This window comes from Engystomops pustulosus, chromosome 6 (assembly GCF_040894005.1).
Source record: "Engystomops pustulosus chromosome 6, aEngPut4.maternal, whole genome shotgun sequence".
Taxonomy (NCBI): Eukaryota; Metazoa; Chordata; class Amphibia; order Anura; family Leptodactylidae; genus Engystomops; species Engystomops pustulosus.
The window spans coordinates 152,353,686-152,375,197 of record NC_092416.1 but is presented as its reverse complement, the minus strand read 5'-3'; the positions used below and the strand labels follow the sequence as shown (position 1 = coordinate 152,375,197).

At 43.2% G+C, this 21,512-nt stretch overlaps 1 protein-coding gene across 2 annotated transcripts; it reads right to left on the bottom strand.

Annotated features, from left to right (window-relative positions):
• Nucleotides 1-10,465: 10,465 nt before the first annotated feature.
• LOC140066132 (uncharacterized) lies at nt 10,466-18,678 on the bottom strand. Of its 2 annotated transcripts, none has more exons than XM_072113678.1 (4): nt 18,540-18,678; nt 15,321-15,416; nt 12,089-12,167; nt 10,466-11,175 (listed from the first exon to the last, which is right to left on the bottom strand). In XM_072113678.1, the coding sequence occupies exons 2-4, from the start codon at nt 15,405-15,407 to the stop codon at nt 10,481-10,483; spliced, it is 861 nt and encodes a 286-aa protein (XP_071969779.1). In that variant the 5' UTR covers nt 15,408-15,416; nt 18,540-18,678; the 3' UTR covers nt 10,466-10,480. The 2 variants fall into 2 exon arrangements, with proteins under 2 accessions (XP_071969779.1, XP_071969778.1); XM_072113677.1 differs by lacking the exon at nt 18,540-18,678 and adding an exon at nt 18,362-18,520.
• Between the last annotated feature and the right edge of the window lie 2,834 nt (nt 18,679-21,512).

Sequence of the window (21,512 nt, the reverse complement as noted above, 5' to 3'; positions counted from 1 at the left end):
TGGTCAAGCCATTCTTCTTAGGGAATAGAACAAAATATAATAAATGGAATTGCTGTCGCTTGAACCACTCAGCCATCATCTTATATACCAGGTCCAGGGTGAATGGGACTGTAGAGAAGTCTGGTGCCTGTTGGTTGCTGGATAACAGATGGGAGGACGACACAGGACGGGTTAGTAGAAGAGTTAAAACTTCATGCAGTTAATGAGTGTTATAGGCTTGCCTAAAGAAATGGGTTTTAAGAGCACGTTTGAAACTTTGGAGGTTAGGTATTAGTCTGATAGTCCAGGGCAGAGCATTCCATAGAATTGGTGCAGCTCTAGAGAAGTCTTGGAGACGCGAGTGGGAGGTCCGTACTAGGGTAGAGGTTAATCTAAGATCACTGGCGGATCTAAGAGCACGGGTTGGGCGATAGACTGAGATAAGAGAGGAGAGGTAGGGGGGTGCAGCATTATACAGAGCTTTATGGATGAGGGTTATTATTTTAAACTATTCGAAAGGAGACTGGCAGCCAGTGCAGCTACTGGCATGAACTGTAAGCATACATGGTCCCCTTATCAAACGAGCTGTGTCAGGCAGAATTTTGGGTTGTTTTCATGGCTTCCACAACAAACTTGTTAACTTTGTCGCCACCCTGCTGTGTAATCCACAAAAAATACTGGCAAACTTTTATCATTTACCGATATTATTTCAGCGCTTCTTGCGCATCTGTTTACATTCCCCTCACCCGCCATATCCTAAACTTATAAGAACGCTACTACACTTGATCTTATACAAAAGGTTCTTAGAAGTGCTGTTTGGGGAGTAGCCTAGAGACAGGGGCTTGGATTGGCGAAAGCTCGCCTGGCAGCGGAGCGCCAGCTCCATGCCAAGATCCAACTAACATAGTTTTAACTGCAGCACCTTTAATCTACTACTAGTTCACTGCCTCCATACATGGTCCCCTTATCAAACGAGCTGTGTCAGGCAGAATTTTGGGTTGTTTTCATGGCTTCCATGTTAACTTTGTCGCCACCCTGCTGTGTAATCCACAAAATATACTGGCAAACTTTTATCATGTACCGATATTATTTGAGCGCTTCTTGCTCACCTCCTTTGGTTCCTCTCTGCCACCCATTGGTTTGAAGCCTGAGTCCATTTAGGGTATGTCGCCATGACACTCTCTAGCCTGCCGCTGCTGCCTCTGCATGCCGTCCCCTATAGTGTCAGGGTCAATTATTGGATGTTTTAGATGCTATCTAGCTTCATTCTGTCACTCTGTCATGGCCATGCTGTTGCCCATAATTTTGGCATAATGGTGCGATTATGCAGCCTCAGAGGCATCCATGCATGCTGCCCCTGCTGTTTCCTGTCCATTTCCGTGGTGTTTTCATCCTTTTCTGAGGTTCCCAGGTGTTTGGCCAAGCTTCCCTGTGCAGAGCCTTGGTCCCCTTGAAAAATGCTCGGGTCTCCCATTGACTTCAATGGGGCTCGTTATTCGAGACGAGCAGTCGAGCATCGGGAAAAGTTCGTCTCGAATAACGAGTACCCGAGCATTTTAGTGCTCGCTCATCTCTAGTTATTACCCATCGTTTAATCAGTTCTGACATTGCTACACCCTGGTGTCAAATTATTCACAGGTGATTTCTGACAAAATATGGGTTTCATTAATAAAGACTGGTGCGTTGTGCTCCATTCTCAATAATCCTGGCACCGGTGCATGACACGCTGGAGCTACTAAGGGGTTCTGGATCCGTAGTAATTCCGGCACACAAATGAAAGCTATGCCAGGTGGTGTAGATATTGGCTATAATCTGTGTCAGGATACTGCCTCGCCCTGCGTGACGTCTAATGTTCAAAAAGTGGGTGAGGGGTGGATATCGGGTCACAATTTCCTGCCAAGAAATTTGGACTTTTCATACTTTGGCGTACAAAGCATAATAAAAGCTTCCTATGTTACAAAATAAGTTCAGGTAATGACAACCACTGCTAAACTATTCGCCAGAATTTTGGGTGCACGCACGATTTTCTACAAGCCACGCCCTTTCTCGTTCGGTCACACCCATTTCCCAGAATGTCACTCCCCTAGTCAGACACAGCGGAAAAGTGCCAAAAAAATAAAAGAGAAAGTACAAATGGAAGATGTATATATCTTAAAATATAACTTTTATTTGTGATATTAAATGGATAAAATAAATAAGGCAAAAATTGTTAAGCAAAAAACAGATGGTCAGAAGACCCGCGAGGCACACCGACAGCTGTGCGTTGCTGATGTTCGAGGAGAAAGAGATGAAGGAGCGTCTGCCATATTTGCAGAGATAGTTGACGTATTACTCCGCGATCGGTGTGTGTAGTCACTGAAGAGTATGTAGATCCTGGGCTGAACAGAAGGAGCCAAATGTGGTATCTTCGTCCAGGTGAGTGGTCATAAGTACTTAGAGGTGTATACACAGTGTGGAGATAACCGGGGGTAAGGAGACGCACTCATTGGGGTGTGGAGTGCGGGGGGGCCCTATTAGGCCCTAGCAGGGGCTGAGTGAGGAACCTAGGTGTCCCTGGATAGTCCTAAACCCTAGGTGGCTGCTGTCCCGACTGGAACCTTCCCCTGTCCTCGGCCTACTGACCCTAAATAGAGCGAGGAGGGAGGAGGGGTGGGTTCTATATTTAGACTGCTACTGTGATAGATAGTGCTTACCCTTACTGTATTAGGTAAATATATGCAGCATGTCAAGAGGGATCAGTTTAGGTGCACCAGAGAGAAGTCTGTCATAATAACAGAACGATAAGGTCAGGTGGCCTTAATAACAATAAAGAGCCAAAGTGATCATAGGTAAAAGTTATGGAGTCTTACCTAAGGTCTAGGTGCAGGCCAATGGGATCCTCCAGAATAGGTGCACAAAGGTGTGAACGCCGGGGCAGTATAGTGATGCTGCCGGGGTGAGCGCTCAGACACAGTGGGGCAGATTTACTTACCCGGCCCATTCGCGATCCAGCGGCGTGTTCTCTGCGCTGGATTCGGGTCCGGCCGGGATTCACTAAGGCAGTTCCTCCGCCGTCCACCAGATGTCGCTGCAGCGCTGAAGTCCGCCGAGGTCCGCTGGAATGCCCTGAAATTCACCGGCCTAAACTTGGTGAAGGTAAAGGCAATTTTCGCGACACATTTTTTTAAAAAAATGCGGCGGTTATTCCGAATCCGTCGGGTTTTCGTTCGGCCACGCCCCCCGATTTCCGTCTCGTGCCACCGGCGCCAATGCGGCAAAATCCAATCGCGTGCACCAAAATCCCGGGGCAATACAGGGAAAATCGGCGCAAATCGGAAATATTCGGGTAACACGTCGGGAAAACTCGAATCGGGCCCTTAGTAAATGACCCCCAGTGTGTCAATGGGGCAGCTCACTATATGTCAATGGGGCAGCAGCATCACTATACTGCCCCGGCGTTCACACCTTTGTGCACCTATTCTGGAGGATCCCATTGGCCTGCACCTAGACCTTAGGTAAGACTCCATAACTTTTACCTATGATCACTTTGGCTCTTTATTGTTATTAAGGCCACCTGACCTTATCGTTCTGTTAAGGTCAGGTAACATGCTGCATTTTACCTAATACAGTAAGGGTAAGCACTATCTATTGGTCTTATTACACCGATATTTCTGCTTACCTCATCTTACGACCCTGGTGTCTTTTTTGTTATTTCCCCAATAGGTCCTATTTCCCCTGATGAGCCTGTATTCCATAGGCGAAACATGGCATGTAGGGAAGACTGACCTTACTCCATTCAGCACATAGTGTACCTTGGTTTCATGACTTGTACCAAGACTATGTACATATATCACTAAGGGATTCGTACCTTAACTCTGTCTTATCACCTTTCTCTTATCATTCAATGCACTTGTCTTTTTACTGTGGGCACATGACTGTGACTATCACAGTAGCAGTCTAAATATAGAACCCCCCCTCCTCCCTCCCCGCTCTATTTATGGTCAGTAGGCCGAGGACGGGGGAAGGTTCCAGTCGGGACAGCAGCCACCTAGGGATGCTGCCCCGAGTTTAAGACTATCCAGGGACACCTAGGTTCCTCACTCAGCCCCTGCTAGGGCCTAATAGGGCCCCCCCGCACTCCACACCCCAATGAGTGCGTCTCCTTACCCCTGGTTATCTCCACACTGTGTATACACCTCTGAGTACTTATGACCACTCACCTGGACGAAGATACCACATTTGGCTTCTTTTGTTCAACCCAGGATCTACATACTCTTCAGTGACTACACACACCGATCGCGGAGTAATACGTCAACTATCTCTGCAAATACGGCAGACGCTCCTTCATCTCTTTCTCCTCGAACATCAGCAACGCACAGCTGTCGGTGTGCCTCGCGGGTCTTCTGACCATCTGTTTTTTGCTTAACAATTTTTGCCTTATTTATTTTATCCATTTAATATCACAAATAAAAATTATATTTTAAGATATATACATCCGCCATTTGTACTTTCTCTCAAGCTCCACAAGGTGGATGAGGCTGGGAACTCACGTTACCCACCCAGTGTACTCCTCTCGCCAAAAAAAAAAAAGCCTTTATAAATGTGGTGAATGGCCCTTTTGACAAAACCACCAGAATTATGGTGCAAGCGCGTTAATAAATCCCTCCATTCAGTCTAAAAACCACAACACACAAAAGACAATTTCATATTGCATTTACACAAAAATATACAAATTGGACTATTATGTGACTCCTCTTTTTACAACCCTCATTTAATGAATTGAATTGAAAATTTAATGAAAAAAAGTTGCATTGGTAAATCTGTTGTACGGAGGATAACCATGCCTACTGGGGGTACTGTGGGGTGTATAGTGTAAAATAAAATAAAAAAATTGGCAAAAATTTAGCATCTTTGGTTTGATACATTTTCCACAGTGAAGAGAGTTCCCATAATTGTATAAAACAGCTCATCAGGGAAATGGAGTGTGGCTTCGGATACACATGACAGCGGATCAGGATCATTTTACTCTAATAATGGGGCAGTGCTGGACTAGAATCAATATTTCTTACAGAGGCACTCCCTCTAGTGTTTCAAGAGCAAACTGCAATAGTCACTTTTTATTTTAGTTTTAGACAATGGCCATGGTGACATATAATTGTGTAATGGGAATGGGAGTGTCTCACTTCTGTATGTACACTCAGTCCCCTAATTATGGACACCGGACTTACAGACGACCCCTAGCTACAGACTGTGACCTCTGGTGAAGCTCTCTGAATGCTTTACTATAGTCCCAGACTGCAGTGTTAAGCTGTAAGGTGTCTGCAATGAAGCTTTATTGATAATCCTTGGTCCCATTACAGCCGAAATTTTTTTTAACTCCAATTGTCACTGGGGCAAAAAAAAAATTTGTCTGGATCTACAATGATAAAATATACAGTTTTGATTTACATACAAGTTCAACTTAAGAACAAACCTATGGAAACTATCTTGTACGTAACCCAGGGACTGCTTGTATATAGAATTCATTATTTACTGTGTGTATGAATAGTAGGCAAGCCAAGCACTAACACCTTTTTTTGCTCAATAATCTTCTTTATATCTTAAAAATGCACATCAATGACATGAAGTAGAATAGAAAGTCTTTAACATCACTAATCTGACAATATCCACAATGACAGCAAATCCTGTCTAATAAATGAAGTTGCTTGTATACTTTGGACTAATATTTACTTTGTGTAATCTGCTTGTATCCTGCAATATTATATACAATGAGATATTGTAGAAGGTGAATATTTTTATTTTGAAGTGAATCTCATCGGTTTTGGTCTTAATAAACTGCAGACAGTTCTAGGTATAGGCAGCTACAAACATGGAAATCAAAGGGGTAACTGGATCATTGTAAGTGCATAATAATAAGGCAGCATTGACATGATGTAAAGTGCTAAGCTCAAAGACCATAAACAACATCATCATAAACCTAAGAAAGAAAAAAAGAGCAACACCAGTATAATGCAATGAATTAAAAATCAATCATTTTATTGGATATACATTAAAGAATAATTTTAAAATACAGAGGTGGATACACAAACAGAATAAAGTGCTGGGCAGTGAACGCACAATTTTATATAGAAAGTGCAATCATACATTTATATAATAAAATGCATGCTAAAATAATAACAGCATATGTAGCAGCAGGTTAAAGGGCTATTCCCACAAAGACAAGATTCTCAGCATAACAACATGACATATTCTCTAATTCACTGCTATTAACAAAAATACAGCATTTCACAGATATAAATCCATCCTGTCTCCATCAGTCCTGGTGTACAAAATTTTGGTTGCCCCAGGATCCGACCATAAATGTTCTGACTATGGTCAGGCAGGGCAGCTTCTTCTCATGAATAGCTTCTCCTGTCTGCACACTGCAGTGCTTTCTGCCCCTCCCCCTGCATTACAAGACCAAAGAGCAGCAGTATGCAGGCTTACTCTACAAGCTACAGATCTTTATAGCAGGGGAAGGAGGTATAGCAGGGCTGACTCTGTGTATGTTATAGCTGAGATATAGCAGAGCTGGAGTGTGCCATTGTGTGTTACATCCATCTCTTGTTATCCATATATCTCAACTCTTGTCTTCTATGTGTCAGATACTAGTAGAAATTCAGGAGCTAAATGAAAGTGTAGATAAACCCCTTACCCTGATAATCTATGCACATTGTCAGCACACAGCATCTCATAGCACAGAGGAATCATGAAGTGTCTGCTTAGAGAGTCCCCGCCCACACTCTGGAATCTTACACTGACCATCACTGAGAGATAGGAGCTAAAACAGCAATAAAACTGAAAAAAAAAGTAAAGTAAGTGATTAAAAATCTTCATTATGTAAACATCACTAGTGGATTACGATTTGAGAACTTTCTTTCATGGGCAAACCTCTTTGAGTATAACAACTAAGTGTAAAATGTCAAAATGTACCAGAGTGCAGCGACGCTGCCCAGCACCTCCCCGGCATGTTTTGATAGCAACCAATCTTTGTCAAGAAGTGACAAATCTTGAGAGAAGATCTGTCGGTATCAAAATACTTGGCAGGTACTCTGGTGCTGCTGCTACATGTGCTGTTATTACTTTCATTTCCCCTTTTTATATAAATGTATATGAATGTACTTTCTATTCGAATGTGTGCGTTTGCTGCCCAGCACTTTTGTCAGGCTCCAGGAATAGTGAACCCACTGGACCACCGCGGACGATGACGTAAGCCGACACCTGGGACCGAAGTCTAAGTGTCACCTGGTTTTCACCAGAGCCCGCCGCAAAGCAGATTGGACTTGCTGCAGCGTGGTACCACCAGGTTGTTCCACAGGTGCGATTTTCTTTGCGGTGGCAGCCAAGACGAGGTACAGAAACGGAAGGCAGGTTCGTAGTCGGGGACAGGCAGGAGGTCAAGACAGGCGGCAAAGGTTCAGGGTCAGAGGCAAAGCAGAAGGTCAGGGCTGGCAGCGGATGAGCTTACACGGGAACAGGTCGGGGATCACAACGGGAATCACACTATTCGCAAAGGTCATGGGAAACGGAGGGTCACGGATGAACCCATGACCAGCAATATGGGTCACGGGAGCACCCGTGACAACGTTTGTTAATCGACCTCTGGATTATTTCATGTATATCCGATAATAAGAGAGGTTCTCTTATTAAATGCAATATGCTGGTGTTGCTCTTTTTTCTTTCTTTGGTTTGAGTTTTAGTTATAGGCCCTGGAGAGCTGCCTAACCATATTTATGTGTGTGTAGTAAGAAGCAGAAGGACTATGGAAAGTAAAGTTGTAAGCCAGGATTGTAGCTCCTGCTTGTTCTCTGGGAGGGTCTCTCAGCCTGGAGAGCTGTCTACTCTTTGCAATGAACAACCCCTCCTCTCTGTACTGAGTGATTATTCTAAGTTAACAACCAGATTTCTGATACAGCTCCTGCTATTAGCAGTGTGGAGGGGTTAAGGTGAAACACAGTGCAGAGAGCAGAAAGCTCTTCAGGATGAAAGACCTGCACAGAGCCAATGCAAGAGCTGGAATATAAAGTCCCTTTTCATATGATTATATAGCCCACCAGGGCCATTACCTCATACTGTCTATAGTTTTGTATGGTCAAAACATCTTACAAATTCCTTTTAACCCCTTCATGACTGAGTCATTGGTGCCTGAATATCCAGGTCAATTTTTGACGTTCTGCTATGCGCTTCTTTAAATAACGATATGTCTGGTAAAGCATTACATATACATATACAAAATTTTTACTTAGTTTTTTTCATGACATGTGAGAATTTAAAATGATAGGATAGTTTTATTAATTACATATAAAATGTGCCAATAACTGACCACAAATTTAAAAAATAAGCTTGTCCTTACAATGTCCATTATGCATGGGGCATGTGCAAAGAGGACGTATATAGCAGCGTGGCAGTCGTGAAGGGGTTAAACATCATTGAGGATGGGATTTGCAAAACTCTTTCATGATCACAAACGTTCACATATGGGAAGACCATCCCTCCGACAATACCACTACCTTAAATATCGATTTATTTCAGTGCACAAAGTTGTCCACTTCTTTAAAAGACCATTTTTCTGCGCAAACTTGGCGTTCTGCTCAAAGAGATTTCACTGTAATTCCGTGGAATTTTTACATATTTATACAATCTGTAACTTCGTATTATTTAAATTTCTCCAGGATTGTGTTTTGCCTTGCCACCCTGAACCAGAAGAGGGCAGTGTCATCAAGCAGAGCCCACAAAATAAGGAGGACTGCACTATTAGCCAAGTGATTTCAGTGAAGCAAGCAGAAATGGGTTAATGACAAATTAATTTCTGGTATGTTATATTATATATATATGTATACTCACTATGAAGGAATACTTAAAGGTTTCAATTGTTTTAATATATGGATGAGGGGCTCCTCTTTTTTTCACTCTCGTTAAGCAGCCGGCAGTGCTGTCCCGACCACTGTTGCATGTCTGTTACAGCCTGAAACTAACGCTGTAGCAGGTGTGCAGCAGTGGTCGGGATGACAACTCAGATTTCTGCATAGATACAGGCTGGCAGTGACAGCTCAACAGAAGCAGAGAGAGAGAGAGGCAAGTATACGTTTTTAATTCTTTGAGTCCCCTCCAGCCATAAATTAAAATATTTTAACTCTTTGACAACCTCTTTAAGCTTCCATTGATTGGTCGGTATGGGGATCACATGATTTGGAACTAATCAGGTCACAATGATTTCACCCAGATGAGAGGTTACTAATTCGGGTTGGTTGTCCTGAAGGTGTTAAATCCCATCCAATATGCAGTGACTGTATATTGGATTGGGTTAACCACTGTCAATTTTGTCCCTTGCGTTTAAGAAACTTGACCAAAACTATCATTTACTGACACTCGATCGGTTCTGCAGTTAAAAAGGTAGAATTCATATTCTTGGTCAGTGTGCACACAGGAGAAAAAGAGAAAACACCACCCTACATGCGGGGGGCGCCGAGGGGAGATGTGATGTCCAAGAGGAAAAAAAAAAAAGGATTTTTCTGCTCTGATCTCAGAAGGGTTATTTCCCCTCATGGGCCTAGGTTGTCCACAAATCCTGAGATCTTTAATTAGGGAAAGCACTGAAAAACTAAATACTAGGTTTTCTTTTTATATCTCCCTATTCTAGGTTTGCTCACGTCTTAGGACAGCCCGATGCTATACTTAGTCCCAGTCACATGAACGAAACCAGACCATCATTAATGTCAAAAGTGATTTTTCCATTCTCAACATTCATCAACCTTATCACTGGTGGTCTGCATCAGTAAGACCCTCACTACTCCCCAAAAAAAGGGTGAAAGTATCCCATTCCTCTTCAGTACACACCTACAGTGGAGTAGTAAAGAGCAATGTACCCTGGGAGGGTAGAAATAATGGCAAATTCTCCTATAAGGGGTATTCACACAAATGTAACCATGTTGTTCCTTAGAAACAAGATAGATGTCCTTGGATATGACCACCCCGCAGCCTGGCAGTAGTGGTCAGATTTGTGTATTGGGGCTTCTGACCACCTGGATTCAGTGTTCACTACCACAGGACGACTGTGGGACATACAGTAACTCCCGAACACTTCATATGTAAAATCTATTTGTTTCTTTGTGCAATTGTGGTCATATCCAAGGACAGCAATCTCGAAGAAATGGGTTTACATGGCAGGTGAATGAAATTAAATGTCAATGGCCAGAGGAGAATATCCATTTTTTCTCTAACTAGCAAGTATCCTGGACCAACTTTCCTTGCAGGTAGTACGCAGGACTCAAGACCCCAGTTCTAGTTACAGAGGGGGATCAATAGGGCATCACCTTTTCCTAAGGAATCTCCTGAAAATCTCCTTTTATGTGTTCTGACTGGACATTTTATTGTCCTTTACCTCCAGCTACATTCCCATATGACCCTGATGTGACCATAGCAAGACCAGCCAGTTGGGGTATTATCGATAATAAAGCTCAAGACAAGATGGATATGACATGATTTATTTCATAATACTGTCAGGAATATACGGAGGAGAGGGCCTCTCCATCTGTTGATGTTTGAGGAGAAAGAAATAGTCCGAGTAGCTCTTCCCGCAGTGGGAGCATATATATAACTTCTCTTGTTTGTGGATCTTCAGGTGTTGGTCAAGTGCAAATTTGCGTGTAAACTTCTTCCCGCAGCCGTTGCACTCGTACGGTTTCTCCCCGGTGTGGATTCTGGAATGCACGCTGAGATTCGATGAGTTGGTGAAGGTTTTGCTGCACTCAGAACATTTGTACAGCTTCTCCCCGCTGTGGCTTTTCTGATGCCGATAAAGGCTCGATCGGTGGGAGAACCTACGAGTACAAAACTTACACCCATATGGCTTATCGCCCATACCTCTCATGTGGGGGTTAAAAGGTGGTGGGTAAGGTAGACTATCAAGCTCAGCGCCGGCTTCGATATCGCAATGAAATGTGTCTGAACCGTCCATGAAAAAATCGTTCAGGTCTTCTTCATAAGCCGTAGCTGCTGCGTTACCAGAGTCTGTGCCGGGAACATTCTGGAAATTCTCCTCCCTGATTTCTGGAGGAGATTCCACAAGATGTCTTCTCTCTGGTACCTCTTCAGCTGGGTTAGAAGTTGTTGCTCCAGAATCTTGTTCTGGGAGTAAAGTGGTGGTGCAGTCGTCTTTGTGCATATTATCAGGCATGTCTATTGAGGAACCAGGGAAAAAACAGGTCACTAAACAGTAACAAGAGGTAAAAACAAATGAAATTTAATAATAAGCCTAAAGACTGGGGCCTGACGTGAAAACATCAATCTACTTCTCCCCCATCTATAACAAGTAGTTAGCCAAATACAACCTTTTTTTCACTAAATATTACAGTCTTTCAAATCGATTTGACATCATGGTCTGTTTTCTGAAAGGACACGCCCCCTTTTACCAAGAACACGCCCCCTTTTACCAAGGAAACACCCAAACTGCCTAAAAATGGTCTAAAAATTTCAATAAATCTGGCGCACAGCATTTCAGGTGCAAATGACTCCAGTATTTGGGCGTGGACAGATTCATACATCTCCCTCATTTAGTCTGATGCTGGATGATTCATCTGGTGCAGTCGTGCTTTGCACCTCCTATTAGTTGTTCTAGTCTGTTGCACCAACATAGAAAACTCTGGCGCACGGGATATTTCCTGTGGGGACATGATGCTTTTTGAGTAGTTGGAAAACTGCCTAAAAATGGTCTAAAACCCTTAATAAATGTGGTGCACAGCATTTCAGGTGAAAACAAGAAGACAAAGGGGGGGGGGATGTATTAACGCACTTACGCCACAATTCTGGTGGTTTTGCGCCAAAAACACTGTCTAAATTGCCTTGCACCACAATTATGAGACCAGCTTTTTTGGCAGCTTTCCGACTTGTCCGAATAAGGGGCGTGACCTTATGGAAAATGGGCGTGGAAAGGGGGGTGGTCTCACTAAAAGTAGGTCTAAAGTAGAAACCGACAGTCTTATCCTGCACCAGAATTCATCATGACCGTGATAAATCTGGCGCAGCCAAAGACTAGTGTTTTCCAGTTAGAAACTAGCGAGAGACACATTGTTAAGTCCCCCCAAAGTCTCACCTAAATTTACAGCTTCTTCTGATTCATGAACACTGTGTGATTTGCGCTCTGCTTCCATATTGGCATCGGATGTGGATACCTGGTATACAATATAGAAGGAACAAGAAAAATGTGAAATACTAGAATCACAGAATCCATCTATTAACATGTTAAACCTAAATGTGCAATGGTACATCGGCAGCAGGGATTACAGAGGGATAAGGCAAGATGCTTCTGAGTGCCTCCTCTTTGAAGTACTGGACTGAGGAAGTAGGACATTATGGGGCAATTACACTTCCCTACGTGACTGCAGTAGCAGAGAAAATACATTCGTTGTGTGTTCTCTGTAGTCCTTATAGAAAGTACTCTGCCCGGCTGCTCCAGTTTTTCGGGGTACAAGTGATTTTGTTGCACTTTTGGGGCTCTTTCATACAAATGTGGTCAGTCTGTGAATCAAGGGCATTGTCCTGTTTCACGGATTAACCACAGTGTCCCGGACGGCACTCCTTGCATCAAAAGCAGCTGTTCCTCTGGGAAGTGGGGGTTCCTATGAGTCCCATCCTGGTCACTGTGGTTGGTTCATGAAACAGGACACTGTGCGGCCCATGATTGACGGACTGATCATGGCAGTGGGAAACTGCCCTTAAAGTGGTAATCCCATTTGGGCATTTACATTTAATTGAATTAATTTGCCATATGTAAACATTTCTTTAATTAGATGCCATTAAAAAAAATGTTCCTGTGTGAAGATAATTTCTCATAAATGTAATCATTCTGTCCCTTAGAAACCAGATGGCTTCCTTGGATACGACCACCTTACATTTTGGCAGCAGTGGCCAGACATGTGCTATTGAGCCCTGCCTGACGTCCTGGCTTCAGCGATCATTACCACAGGACGGCTGTGGGACCTGCAGTAACTCCCGGACATTTTATATACAAAAACCTTTTGTTTCTTTGTGCAATCCCTCCAGCAGAGGTGGTCGTATCCAAGGAAGCCATCTCGTTTCTAAGGGACCATATGACTACATTTATGAGAAATTATCTTCACAAAGGAACATTTTTTTAATAACATCCAATTAAAGAAATGTTTACATATGGCAAATGAATTCAATAAAATGTAAATGCCCAGATGGGAATACCCTTTTGATTCTAAGGTTCAACTTTAGTAAATGTAACACGTTTTGCCAGCAACGGTCCCAATGTACACCCTAAACATGTTCATAGATTTATACCAGCAGTCGGAGGCATAAGTTTTGTTTTAGTCTGCCCAGTATACATTGCATCCAGCACGAAACACAGGATGAAAAGCAAGAAAACAGCGGAGGCCATTATTACCTAGAGATTACAGATGCAGCTGTATTGCATCCATCTCCTGCCTCCAGTGAGCATACACTCAGGGAAGTCGCCAATGAAATAACTGTCCATTTAAGGACAGATACATCACTTGGAAGACACCATGAACATCGGCAGGAACCAATCGCTGTCTGATGTTCCTGTATCCTCCTGCTTTCAAGGGGGGGAGGAACGCCAGAGGAAGTATCCCACAGTATGTGCATATAGTGGGAAATGTTGTAGCCCTGTGGATTGGGGATAACGTCCAAAGTTGGGCCAGCCCCTTCAAAGAAGGAAGTGATGTGTCCTCTTCTATGATCTGTCACTAAAACAATAGAAATCTAACAAACTTTTAATGGGTTTCATTAGTGTCCGTTTCCACCACTTCTGTTTTTAATGTTTTAATAAAAATGAAGACAAAAACTGGAAAAAAATGTATGGAACAGGCTAGGTTTTTCTAGGATCTGTTAGAGGACAAGAGGTTCCTTAATACCAATTTCCTGGACATTTGGATCAGCATTGATTCAGACAAAAGAGATTCAGACATTGAATCTTTTTAACAATTTGGTGAAGCTTCTTCAAATGCTCATCTTTGCTCATCTCTCATTGATGGTCTATCCTAAAGGCTCTTTCACATTGGGGTTGTCTTTCTTATCCTTGATTCTGTTTTCACTTAAGGGATTTTCCCATTTCAGCAATTAATGTTGTTAATTGTATAATGAAAGGTTGTACAATTTTCCAATATACTTTCTATGTCAATTCTTCACAGTTTTCTAGATCTCTGCTTGCTGTCAATTTTATAGAAAGCTTCTAAGCTTAGAAATCTGACCCTGGTCACACAGGTGCATGGCTCGTTAGTATCACAGAGAGTAATCAGAGCTTTGTGAGCCGTGCACCTGTGTGACCATGGTCAGATTTCTGTCCACTGGAAGGAAACAAAAACTTTCTATAGAATGACAGCAAGCAGAGATTTAGAAAATGGTGCGGAACTGATACAAAAGGTATATTGGAGAATTGTATAACTTTTCATTATACCAACAATAACAGGTCTTTGCTGAAATGGGAATTCTCCTTTTAATGAACCATTGTTATCTATAGGTGTTTTCCCATTCCAGTTGTTTTCCACTGATCCGTTGACCGTGAAAAAAAAGTGATGGAACCTGTCATTTTTATTCATGTATTCAGATCACGCAAGGAAATAGTCTATGGGTCCGCCAAAAAAAAAAGCTGATGACAGCTCGTTTTTTTTTCTTGGATGAGGCTGGGAAACCAGATGTTGTGTTTTGTAACCAATGTTCAACCTTTTTTTTTTAGGGGGGGGGATGAAAATAAATGAAACAACGGAAGCATAACGGACATGGAAAAAAAAAAGATGCGTGACAAACTGAAAAAACGACACGCAATGGGTGCACAACAGACGCGTCATTGTGACTCCACCCTACGCATACTTGTTGGAGAAAGTAAATGGGATTGATAAAAACACTTTATTTTTAGAAACTTCCCCATTAGGAAATATGGATCAGATCTCTTGGACACTGTGATATCCTCTGTTACGATGATAACTATATGAAGATGACATTTCTGATTTCTTATAATATTGTAGAGCCCTATTGTACACTGTATTTTGTAGCTGTGAAGAGTCAGGAATATGCAAAAATAAAACTAAAAAAGTTGTTGTGCACACGTGTGGTAGCCACGTCTATGGGCACACAGACATAATAGGTGATTCAATCAGAAGCATCTGAGATAAAACTGTTCAAGTTTCCCAAGGCAACCAATCAGAGCTCAGCTTTAGTTTTATGAACAGTTGTGGGAAAATAAAAGCTAAGCTCTGATTGGTTTCCATGGGCAACTACAACAGTCTTGCTCTCAGACACTTCTGATAAATCTCCCCCTATATAATGTATACATGGTCACTTACACTGAGTAAGGTCCTGTCACTGTCCAGCAATGCGCTCCCTTCTTCTGATGGTCCCAAAGCTTCACTTACATTCCCTTGTTCTGACATCCTGCCTGGCTAGAAAGACAAAAACAGTCATCACAGTGATATTAGTAATAATGGGAGGTAACAAAATCCCTAGACCACAACTAAGACAGGCCTCATACCTGATACAGCTGGACCTGTGCAGTCCCCTACTTAACACCTGACTTACAGACGACCCCTAGTTAAAGACGGACCCCTCTGCCCCCTGTAACCTCTGGTGAAGCTCTCTGGATGTTACTATAGTCCCAGGCTGCAATGATCAGCTGTAAGGTGTCTGTAATGAAGCTTTCCTTGGTCCCATTACAGCAAAAAATCTGAAACACCAACTATCACTGGGGCAAAAAAAATTTTTTTGTCTGGAACTACAATTATAAAATATACAGTTTCGACTTACATACAAATTTAACTTAAGAACAAACCTATGGTCCCTATCTTGTACGTTACCCAATGGTGACAACAAAATGCCTGAGCAGAAGCAAAATGGGGACACTTACTCATAGATCCAGACACAGTGATTGTGGTAATCTTCCTATATTCGTTATCCATAGCGTCTAAAATCTACTTTTAAAATTATGCTAATGAGTCAAAGGGGCTCTGGAGAGGCTTTACCTGAGCCCCTCTATGATGGAGCTTCACATGCTATTACACTGTCTCACCTTCTCTCTGGATGCTGTAATCTCACACAGCACAGTGTAACAGCCCGTGAAGCTGCAGCACAGAGAGGCTCTGATAACATATATTATAATTATACAAGTTGATTTTAGAAGGAGGCTATGCATAACACTTTTAAGAAGATTACCACAGTCATGGTGCCTGGATCTATCAGCAAGTGTCCTTGGTTTATCCTGATGGACTTTGATGGTAGATTTCTTTTAATAGGAGAGACTCCTAAATTTGCTTATATTATTATAAAATTATATTATATGATTTCAGGAAAGGGTTAGAATAAGAAAGGTTGTAGAAGAGTCATTCTGGCTGATAGTATAGGACACCCTAGTGCAGTGGTGGCGAACCTATGGCATGGGTGCCAGAGGTGGCACTCAAAGCCCTTTCTTTGGGCACACAGGCCTTCACCCCTGCTCAACGTTTGCCAGATAGGACTCAAGGCTTCCTCCTGTGGTCCAATACAGCCCAGGACGTGCCATGCTCAGCGCTATTTAAAGCGACATCCTTGGCTGTCAAGACTACAGGAGGAGCCAGAAGGTGGGGATAGAGATGGATTGTCATTTCAGCTCCTGCTACAATCCAAATTTCTCCACCTTTTTATTGTATTAGTGAACTCAGGACACCAATACATTTAAAACCTGTTATATAGCAGGAATAAATAAGTTACTGCTTTCATTGTTGTGTTGGCACTGCGGGATACAAGTGGGTTTTGGTTGTAGCTTGGGCACTCTGTCTCCTAAACGTTCGCCATCACTGCCCTAGTGCGACTCTTCTGCACCCCCTCACTCCTTATTGTAATTTGCATGCAACATTTAAATGTCTTCTTAGTGGACTGACTGTCTTGGATAACCAGTTGGTGGCCATTTGTGGGGTTAAATCTCCTGACAAGGTCCCTTTAATACATACAGTAAAAAAACAGGCTCCGTACATTGAATAATGTGAGCTTAGGCTGACCCTTCCTGATACACACAGGAGATGGGCAGCTGGTCTACATTATATGATATGATGATGTCTAGGGCTGGCGTTGGGGAGGGGGACAAACTGGGCATCTGCCCTGGGACCCCCTGCATGTGGACTTTTGTGGGCAGAGGATGTATTGATCTTTTAATACCCCTTGGTTCAAGATGCTTATCATCTATCGTCTATGTATCTATTGCATATCTATTTATATATCTATCTAACCATTTATCCATCTAGCTTTTTGTCTATGTATCTATATTTCTTCTAGATCTACCTGTCTCTCTTGTACTCTAACTCCTATCATCTATCTATATATAATCTACGTTATATTTATACATCTATAAATCTATGTCATCTCTCATATTTATCTTCTATCATCAATCTCCCGATCATCTGTCTATGTCAGTGATGGCGAACCTATGATATGCGTGTCAGCACTGACACATGTAGCCATTTTCAGTGACACGGCGCCCGCCGTGCTGTAGCGCAGGGGCGGACTGATCGGGGCTGTCTGTGGCAGGTCAAGTGCTCTGCAGCGAGCGGCTGCATCTCAGTCAGAGAGATCGCAGCTGGTGCTCCTGTCTTCTCGTCCTGCTCTGCAGAGGCCGCGCAATGACGTCATAGAGGAGCGTGGAGACAGAGCAGCCCCGGCTCGTACAGACGCAAGAACATCTTCTACACAGGAGCTGAGGCAGCCTGAAGAGGAGTAACGGAGGTCCGAGGCGTCGTTAGAGCCTGTGCTAGTTAGGTAAGTTAATTTATTGAGTTGAGCTCTGCCGGGCTGGGCTGTGATGTACACTGCTATGCGGGACACTATTCAGGACACAAATGTCCTTAAAACTAGTTAGAAGGTACACAGCATTTTTGTTATTTTTTGGAGGGACCTGCAGCTGCCAGGATTTTAGTTTTCTCATTGGCCCCTTTTGTAGACTATAAAATTTTAGCTTTTTCGCTATTGGGGCCATGTGACGGCATAAATAATTATACATCGTTATTTAAACTTTAAATATCACAAAATTCGTTTTTTTTTCTAAAGGTGACACACCACCCGAGTTATGCTCGGTTATTTTGCAGGACTAAAGGAGCCTCTCACTGACTGTGACTATACATAAAATAGTTTTATTTTGGGGACCCCGCTTTTATCTACAGCCGGCCCTGATGCTGTGATCCCCATCATATTTGCAAAGGGAATGTTAAGCTGTGGAGATGCAGTGATAAATTAAAGGGGTTTATCTAACCCCACAAAATCAGCTTCCTGCTGTGTATAGGGAAGAGGAGGCATTAGAGGGGATGTCACATAAGAAGCTGCCCCCCTGCAGATAGCCATTGTGCCGCACATAGCCTGGTGCCACCTGTATAACAGCAGAAAACCGGGACAACTCCAGGAAGGAGCCTGTGCAGGCTGTGGCAGTGCAGCGCTGTGTATACTGCATGTAGGCGGCTCGCCCCGCCGTCCCTCATGTGAGTGTGAGTGAGCTCCGAGTATCCGCTATTTACTAACACTCCCTCGTCAGACAAGTACAAGCCTACCTGTATCTTCCCGTCTGCAAGCTTAGGAAGCAGACAAAAAGGCAGCCCCACCCGATTGGTCGGCAGCGAAGCATGTGACCGCTAGCATCACAAGCAATGCACTCTGGGAAATGTAGTCGCCACTTTCATATAGTATAAGTTTCTGCGGCCGCAATAAAACTACAAGACCTAGAAACCCCTGGAAGTGACTCGATTATTTTGGCAGAGGAGCCCCTTGTAGTTATCCATGTTGTTATCCTGTAATGTGCAGGCAATGGTGGACTGTTATACGGGGGATGTCAGGCTCTCAGGGGGATCATGACCAATACAAAGCTTATATGATAATATGACACTGTCAGACATCACTAGTTCTCCCTGTAGGCACTGGCCGCCCCCTGCTCCCTCCTCCTCACTGACTGAACTATGCAGAAGGAGCAGACTGTGAGGCCAATGCTAAGCAGGATACAGAACCTCTGTACTGGGGCAGCAGCTATACTACAGTCACTGGCAATGCTGTACTATGGAAAAAGTCCACCAAAACCACTGCCCCACAGAACCCCTCCCATTACTGGGAGGCATTACTGCGTCCATGAACACCGAACTCTCCTCAACCCTCCTCCCACACCTGGCAGCTGCCACAGTGATCCCCTGTCCATTACTCCCTCACCTTTCATTTGTATCGGCCATATCTAATCACAAAAACTCTTCAGTCTTGTGTTTTCCCCCAAACCACACGGCGCCACCTCCACCCCGTCTCTGCCGCAACTCCCAAAAGAGGCAAAAGTAACTGTGTTCTACCTCTATACACATATAATAATCCGGAGCTTTTACTTTTCAGGACGTTTTTAACCCTTATAGGCCCTTTTTTGTTCTTGCGTTTCTGTTTTTTACTCCCCTCCGTTTAATTTTTTTTCCCGTTAACGGATATGTGTGAGGGCTTACTTTGCGGGACAAATTGTACTTTTTAGTGGCGCCATTTATTATTCCATGCAATGTACTGGAAAGCTGTAAATAAATTCCAGGTGCTGTGAAATTGACAAAAAGGGTGAGGCCTTCTCCATAGAGCGCTGTGCGGCTAAGCTGCACGTGTGGGCAGGAATAAGACCCGCCTTATCTTTTGCGGCACGGCTCGGAAGCAGTGATACATGGTGCACTCACCGAATCGTGCTCATGCATAATGGACCACTATGGCGGCTATATGCAGACATGTGAATGGAGCCTTAGATGGTGGTTATTTATCACTGGCTTTGCTAGGCCTCTTAAACAAATATTTGCACAGAGCAATTCTCACTACCGGAATGTAAAAGCAACAACCCACAGAATTTATCAATCTGTCATATACTGCAAGGAGAAATTTATAAACTGCGACTTTTGAAAAAGTGTCAGTACATAATTCTGGCCTTGCACTGGCTGATTAAATTGATATATCTGTTGGTTAAATCTGTTGGTGCTTCTATGTCCAGGTAGCGGGAACTGCCCTGTGCCAATTTTTGACATTAAAAGGTTTCGAAAAACAGAGATGCAACTTTTTTACGAAGCCATTGATAAATAATTCCCACTGAGGGTATAGAGACATAATGAAATGACTGGAGCGCTTCTTTAAAGGCCATCAAGGGGCAGTGGCGCAACTAGGAGAGGCAGGGCCCTATAGCAAACTTCTGAATGGGGCCCCGTTCACATATACATACTACACTCATATATACACACTTTTTTATACCTACGGTATATACATAAACACATATACACACACATAGAGTGCTATATACAGATGTACAGTATATACACACCATACACTATATACACATGCAGCCTATACACATTGAAGATACACACACTAAGGGTCGCGCACACACTTTAGCCAGACTGTGTACCTTTTTCAGGGTTAAAACGGCTTGCACAGGTATTTAAGAAGTGTCTGCGCTGGGATTGTGGTAGACGCAACTTTTTTGTGGTGCAGCTGTCCTGGCTTCCATGCATCACAAATTAGAGGGCGTGCCATTGGACGGGCCGACTGATTCATACCGAGCGCCGTATTTAACTTTTAAATTGTGTCACATGCTGTATGTTTAAAATGCACCACAGCGGGAAAGCGACAGATTCATGATTTCACGCACACAATCTTAGTGAATCGCCGCATCGGGCTTTATAGACGGACAATGTACTTTCTGTGAGCTCCAGTGCGCTTGTAAGTAAATCTGCCCCATAGGGTACCCCCTGATACTGTGGACCCCATAGCTGCCACTATAGTTATGCCCCTGGCAAGGGGTTCAGTAAAGTCTGATAGAATTATTATTATGAGTGATAGTAAAATTGGCAATAAGAAAATGAACAGCTACTACTGTGTACTACTACATCCTATTTTAGTAGCATTCTAATAAATCTTGATTGAATTCAAGGACTATTGTATTGTACTATATTATAAAGCCTCTTGTTATATTTTGTATGTTATGTGCCCTTTATGAGCTGTCTTCCATTTTGGTTCTGTATTACGGTCTACATTTCCCACTCTCACAATGACAGTGACCTGCTCAGATTTCAAGTCACTTTTAGAGACCTAAATAATAGTAAAACTCCATAAATTACACTATTTAATAAACTATACCCCTCTTCATATGTAAAATATGTTTTATGAAATTTGTTAATCCTTAGGCCTCATGCACACAAACGTAACCCAGGCAAGCCCACATCTGGGTGCAAGGGAGTGGAGGGGTGAGCACCAATAAACACCAGTAACTTACCTCTCCCCACTTCCCTGCTGCAATTCTCCTCTTTGCTCCTTTCCTTCTGCTGTGGGCAGCTCTGAAGCCAACAGGCAGGATGATAACATATTGAACCCTCCCCTCCAATCCCTGCCCTTTGCCATGCCCCTTACTCCATCCCTACACAGTATAATTTGACCTCCTCCTCTTTATATTTTGCCCCGCTCCCCATGTTGTGCTCTCCCTCTTCCCCTCATATTGTGGCTCCTCTCATCTCCCCCCTCATATTGTGCCT